The sequence below is a fragment of the Miniopterus natalensis genome, chromosome 20 (genome assembly GCF_054644295.1).
Source record: "Miniopterus natalensis isolate mMinNat1 chromosome 20, mMinNat1.hap1, whole genome shotgun sequence".
Classification (NCBI taxonomy): Eukaryota; Metazoa; Chordata; class Mammalia; order Chiroptera; family Miniopteridae; genus Miniopterus; species Miniopterus natalensis.
The window spans coordinates 15059925-15066334 of NC_142100.1; the positions used below are offsets into that span (position 1 = coordinate 15059925).

Sequence of the window (6410 nt, forward strand, 5' to 3'; positions counted from 1 at the left end):
TTAATTACAATAGCCAAGGTATGGAAATAACATAGTTTCCATTATGTGGTCTGTATATACAGTGGAATATTCTTCAATCTAGAAAAAGGAAGTCCTGCCATTTGCAACAACATGGTTGAGCGTGGAGGGGCATTATGCTTAGTGAAATGAGCCAGACATTAAAAGACAAATATTGCATGATATCGCTTATACGTGAAATCTTAAAAAAGAAGTCAAACCTGTAGAAACAGTAAAATGGTTGTCAGGGGATGGGGAGTGGGAGAAGTGTGGAGAGATATAAAAGGGTATAAATTTTCAGTTGATTAGGGTCTGAGGATATAATGTATCACATGGTTACTGTAGTTGATAATATGGTTTTGTATAATTGAAACTTGATCAGAGAGTAAAACTTGTGTTCTCCCAAAAACACACACAGAAAGTTAATATCTGAGGGGGTGGGTGTGTTAATTAACTCCAGTGTGGGAATCCTTTCATAATGTGTAGTTATATCAGATCATATTATATGCTTTAATATATTACAATTTTACTTGTCAAGAATACCTCAGTAAAGCTGGGGGGAAAACACACATGTAAATAAAAAAATTAGATACTGACCAGAGGAAACAGTTGAGTAAAGAGTTGATAGTGCAAGTAGCCCCTGTTGGCTAGAAGTGTTGCTGCCTTTGTCGCTGTATTGGTGATTCTGTTCTGTGTTCCACCCTTAGGTGTTTAGAGACCATCTTTGAGGAACCTAAGGAACGAAATGGTATGCTAATCTCAATCAGCCAACAGAAGAGGAAGCGAGTTCTAGAATTTCAGGATTTTACAGTCCCACGAAAGAGGAGAGCTCGTGGAAAGGTCAAGGTGGCCGGCAGCTTCACCAGAGCCCAGAAGGCAGCACTGCAGAGTCGAGAGCTGGACGCCCTTTTGATACAGAAACTAATGGAACTGGAGACCTTCTTTGCTAAGGAAGAGGAACAGGAGCCATCATCTGGTTGTTGAGAAGCAATTTGGTTTGGGAGTCTCAATATTAGGTTTTCCAGGCCTCCTCAGAAGAGGTTGCCCAATTCTGCCCAATGCCCAAACCACTCAAAATGCAGGCCATGGATTTTTACTTGTTTCAAGGTGCAACCTTTTTAGAAACTGGTGAAGGAGGGTCCTCTGTTTCTACTGCTGAGTATAGAACCTCAGGAATGCTCCCTTTCTCCTGGAAGTGGTCCCGAATGACATCGGTCCTCCTCCCACACTCTGCCATCCACAGGAGGAAGACGGCATACCTTCAGTAACACTATGATTCCAAGGACTCACAGCATTTGCACGTCCATGTGAAAGTTCCACATTGTTTACGGTGGTGCTAGACCAAGATTATTTAGAGACGTTGCCTAGAGAGGGTACCTGGCGTCCTGTCCTGCGTGGTCTCACCGGCTCATTTCAGTAGTTGAGGAAAGATGAGCCTGTGGTGTTTTCTAATCCTTTGAGTCTGCCTGCCCAGAACCTGGGGTGTGTGTGTGTGTGTGTGTGTGTGTGTGTGTGTGTGTCTTTCCCCCATCATTCTTTTCTCCCTTCTGTGACTGTGGGTCACTAGTGCCAGAGGAGCCCATCCAGGCCCCGTTTGAAGTAAGTTGCACTTTTTAATGTTGTGGTGTTATTTTTATTTGTTTTATTTCCTTTTTTTTTTTTTAATTGCTGCATGTTTGGAGCCTTTAAATGTGATTTTAAAACAATTTTTTTAAGACATTGAGAAAGATAATACGTGTCTTCAGAATAGATGGTAGACATTTGACCCAGTGCATGGTATGGGACAATGGAGAGACATTTTTCCATTCACATGTTTCAAGCAATCCCTTCCCCCTCTCCCTCTAGTGTAATTCATTAGAGGGAGCACTTTTTTCATCTGGGTTCTCATTCTTGCCCACTAAGTAGATATATTAATTTTAATGATGGAAGAGCAGGTTTCTCTCCCAGTCATTTAAAAAGTGTGAAGGCTGGGTGTGGTCTTTTATTGGGTTTTATCTGAAGTGTTGGTCTGTAACAGAGTTGGGTACAATAGCTTGGGCAGTGATAAAGTGACCCAAAGTGTTTGCAGCTGTCAGAGCAACCAGCTCTGAGAGTGGGGAGAGGCATTGCACCACGGTTCAAACTCTGATGGGTTCTTGTAGTGGGATCTCGGAATTCCACAGCCAGCCCTCTCTGAAGACACCTCATTGTACTCTGGGCTCCAGTGTCAAACCTACTGGAAATGCAGAATGCCAGAGTTTGCTGGTCTTCTTTTGTGCCCACAGGAGTCTGAGGGCAGAAGGATGCTGTGTGGGTTAGCAGGCCTAGCTAGAGGTTTCATTCCTTTCCCACTAACCTGTGTGCCTCTCCCTGCGTCCCCTGCCCTCCTTTTCCCATGTGTTTTTTTTCTTTTTTTTTTCTTTCTCTCTTTCAAAACAAGAGTTCAGAGAATTAACATTCCGTGGCTGGTGAATGGGATACTAGACCCAGCCTCAGGACACTGGTCAACTCTTCCCATCCTCCTAGGAGCCACTGCTGGGAAGCATCGGCCAATGGGAACTGTCCAAGCTCCAGAGACACTTGCAAGTCAGTCTGTTAAAGGAGAGTGTGTGGTGCTGCCCTGGAATGTGTCTCCTAGGTTTTTTTGTTTCCCCATTTGTTAGTGGGTGGGCAGGTGGGGTGGGGTGGGGGGGTCTCTATGTGCCTTTCCTTTGCAGGTTGACAGTCTATGCCACACTGGAGCAGAAAAACTGGCATGAGCAGGAAAAAAACAAAGTGCCACGTCTGTCTTCTAGGCCCACTGCCTCAGACATAGCATTCAGTAAGTTACATACACACCTGGTAATCCACAGAGGCTTCTAAGGCCATGGCCAAATAGCATTAGAAGAGAGCCAAGCTTCCACACTGGCTCTGAGTGATGTGAACCAGATTCTGCCGTTCTACGTCCACTTTGCCTAGACTGTATAGACACGACCTGTTTCACCTCAATACCTCTCCCTTCCTGGGACAGGGTCTGTAGACACTAAATGCTTTTGTCTTCTTGCTTTAGGGAGCGGGGTTATACATCGTGCCCTTGTACAACGTTTTTAGGGAACTACTGCTGGACAAGTTTGCAAACCCCCAATGAGTCAACAGAGAGCCCTGTTTGCCAGCTCCATTGCCGGTGTAGACAAGTCAGCGATGTGGTAGCTACGTCATCCCACGGACTATAGTTGAGGTGGGCACAACTCAACTGTAATAGCACCAACATTACAGAGATATGACTTCAAATTTGCCCATTATAAGCCTGGCATTTTAAGGGCCAGGAGCAGTGATTTGGAACCTTGGTGTCTGGGAAGGGAGAACTGAAGGAAATGGAGACCTGGGCTCCTTCCTTGTTCTGGGAATGTGGGAGAGAAGCTGCTCTGAGGCAACCCTGTCTATTGAAATTCTCGGCATGCCCTCTGGCTGGGGCCTTTCTCTGCCTCAAAGTTAGGAATGGGTCCCCATTGCAATCTTGAAATTGCTTACCTGAAGTTGCTAGACAGATTCTAGCCATGCTCAGCCACACCTGTCTTAACATCTGTTTTTGCCATTGGCCTAACCAGCTGCAGCGCTGTCTCTGGTCCTTGGAGCCTGTGGTACCTGTCGATGGTAGGAGATGTTAGTCAGCTGCTGGCACACCACCTGCCCAGAGCTACAAGAGGTCTGGTTCTGGGTTGGGAGTTGGTACAATTTCGGAGTTTGGGGACTTAACTGCCAAAGTGGTGGGGAGTTATAGTTAACTATAACTTACTCAACTCTGGTTTAGTGCAGTATGGGAAAGAAAGGAGAAATCTCAGGTCCATCAGTTTTTCACTAAAACTTTGAACTATGGGTTTTCTCGTCTTTTAGTTTATAGCTGTATTTGCTTTCCCACCCACCTTCCCCCTCTCTCTTCTTTTGGCCTCCTTTCCAACTTCATTTCTTCATACCTCATCACCTTTTAAACCAGATTATGTCCACATTTTCTTACTGACCTTACTCTAAGAGCTACAGCTGAGAGAGGTACAGTGGAAAGATGTAGCGTTTGCCTTATTGGAGCCTGAAAAGCTCAGAAACTCATGCTGTGAATCCCAAAATTCTGTGCTCCTCCAAGAGCTGTGAAAATCATGACATTTTGTCACAATTTTACCTGAAAGAGCCCTTTGAGTGGGTGCCAGAGCCAATCTGAGGTAAATTCCAGATCCCATCCTCTGGGTGTGACACACACACACACCCCCACCCCCCCCCACCCCCCGCCATGACTCATTCCCTGCCCACCAGGCCAAGAGCTGCACCAGATATGCAGAACTGGGGCAGCAGGTCCCAGGCTCTGGTGCAGCCTTATGGAACGCAGGGCCAGTTTTGTCTCCAGGCCGGGATTCCATCTCATAATACCATGTGCATCAACATCCACAAAAGACCAACTTTTAGGCAGTGGTCCTCTCCTCCCATTACCTGGAGGTGGGAGGGTATATGCAGTTGGTGCTTTTTGAAATTCCCTTGTTTCTGTAAGCTTTTCCCCTGGTATCATGGAAAGGACCTCTTACTCACCACATTGTGGGTGGCTGTATCCAAAGTCTAAATTGGCAGATAATGTGGAGCAACTTTCCCGAATTCATGTAAGGGAAGGGCTCCTTGACCACAACTGAACTTCTTATGTAAAAAGCTGGCTGGGGAGGAAGGCTCAATTTTACTAGAATCAAATTTGATATTCTCTAACCACAGATTGAGCAGCAAAGGCTATTTTGATTGTAAAGTGAGGGTCCCCATATAGGCCACCATCCAGCACAGCATACTCCCAGGTTTGATGCTTGTTCATTGTGCGTCTTCATGAGTCCCTCTCTGGTGCTGAATTGGGTTTGCATTCTTGGTGAGAGGCTTCAGCATCTCCCTGTGCTGGTCTGGGCCCGTAAATAGCTGCCTGAAGTGTTTATATATTATCACAGTCAATAGTTCAGTGAAATTTTGTACATTTTTTGGTAACATTGGCATACATGATGCCCCTGCAGTTCCTTTTCTGTTTGGTAGTTTGTGCCTCTAAATTCCCACTGTTATGTGTGTTAATTTATGAAAATAAAAAGATTTTGAAACCTTTCAAATAATTCTCAAAGCTGTTATTTTACTCTTATGTCTTGGTATTAATAAGTTAAAATTTTACCTGTAATGTCATGAGGCTGTTTTTTAAAAATAGACATTGCAGAGTAATAATCAAAACAAGCATTATCCCTTCCAAAGTGGTCACCACGTCCTGAGGACTGTCCTGTATTCAGGACATGTATAGAACTCCACCTTTGGGTAGCCTTCTGAGCTTGCAATGGAGCTTCTTTCTCTTTTCTTTTTTGTGGGTTTTTTGTTGTTGTTAATTCTCACCCAAGGATATTTTTTCCATTGGCTTTTAGAGAGCCTGGAAGAGAGAGAAACATCGATGTGAGAGACACATCGATTGGTTGCCTCCCGCACGCACCCCTACGTAGTGCAGGGATCAAACCTGCAACCCAGATTTGTGCCCTTGGCTGGGAATTGAAGCCACAACTCCGGTGCATGGGCCGATGCTCTAACCAGTGAGCAACACTGGCCAGGGCTTTTCAACTTAGTGGTGGCAGATCATCTCTTATGAGGGAATTTGGTATTTGGAAACAGCCAGATAAAACATATCCAATTAAGTTGGGTAAGATTGCTGAAGAAGTATTTTAGGTGTGATTTTTAAAAAGCATGACTTATATTCTCACATGGCTGGGAAATCTAAAAGCAGGTATAGCCCGGCTCAGCGGTTGGGTGTTGACCTAGGATCCAGGCGATCGGGGTTCGACTCCTGGTCAGGGCACATGCCCAGGTTGTGGGCTCAATCAGTGACTCTCTCATCATTGATGTTTCTCTCTCTCTCCCTCTTCTTTCCTCTCTCTGAAATCAATAAAGATATATTTTTTAAAAATAATAATAAAAGCAGGTATAAGTTCAAGTCAAAATATGTTTTAAATATTAGCAAACTATTTGGAATAAGAGCCTGGCTTGCTAGGAGACTATTGGAAAAATATAAATATGGTGGATCACACTCATCTAGTTTTAAAAAGGTTTCACCTTTTAGCACAGATCCCAGGTGTACATGAGGTTAAGCTGTGAGTCTTCTGATTCTCACCTCTTTATTTAACCAATGGAAACTGGTGAAAGAATGACTCTGAAAACATGGTTCTCAACACTACATGACATGTTCCAGGAAGAAGCATGATTCCTGAGGTTCTCCCTCTGTCAAGAGGAAAAACAGCAGTTTCCCTTCTTGACCTTCTTCCAATTCTTGAACTTCTACAATAAAGAATTCTGTTTGTGCCCGGCCAGGCGTGGCTCAGCAGTTGAGCACTGACCTAGGATCCAGGAGATCACGGTTCGGTTTCCAGTCAGGGCACATGCCTGGGTTGCGGGCTCCATCTGCAGTC

The 6410-nt window shown here is 44.7% G+C and overlaps 1 protein-coding gene across 4 annotated transcripts in view; it reads left to right on the forward strand.

Annotated features, from left to right (window-relative positions):
- The window catches only part of PRR14L (proline rich 14 like), a 41352-nt gene extending 37422 nt beyond the window's left edge, over positions 1 to 3930 (forward strand). For all 4 annotated transcript variants that reach the window (XM_016198527.2, XM_016198525.2, XM_016198530.2 and 1 more), the window contains one exon: positions 705 to 3930. In XM_016198527.2, the coding sequence (XP_016054013.2) occupies positions 705 to 981 (277 nt within the window). In that variant the 3' untranslated portion in view covers positions 982 to 3930. The remainder of the gene's footprint in view (positions 1 to 704) is intronic.
- Positions 3931 to 6410: the final 2480 nt, after the last annotated feature.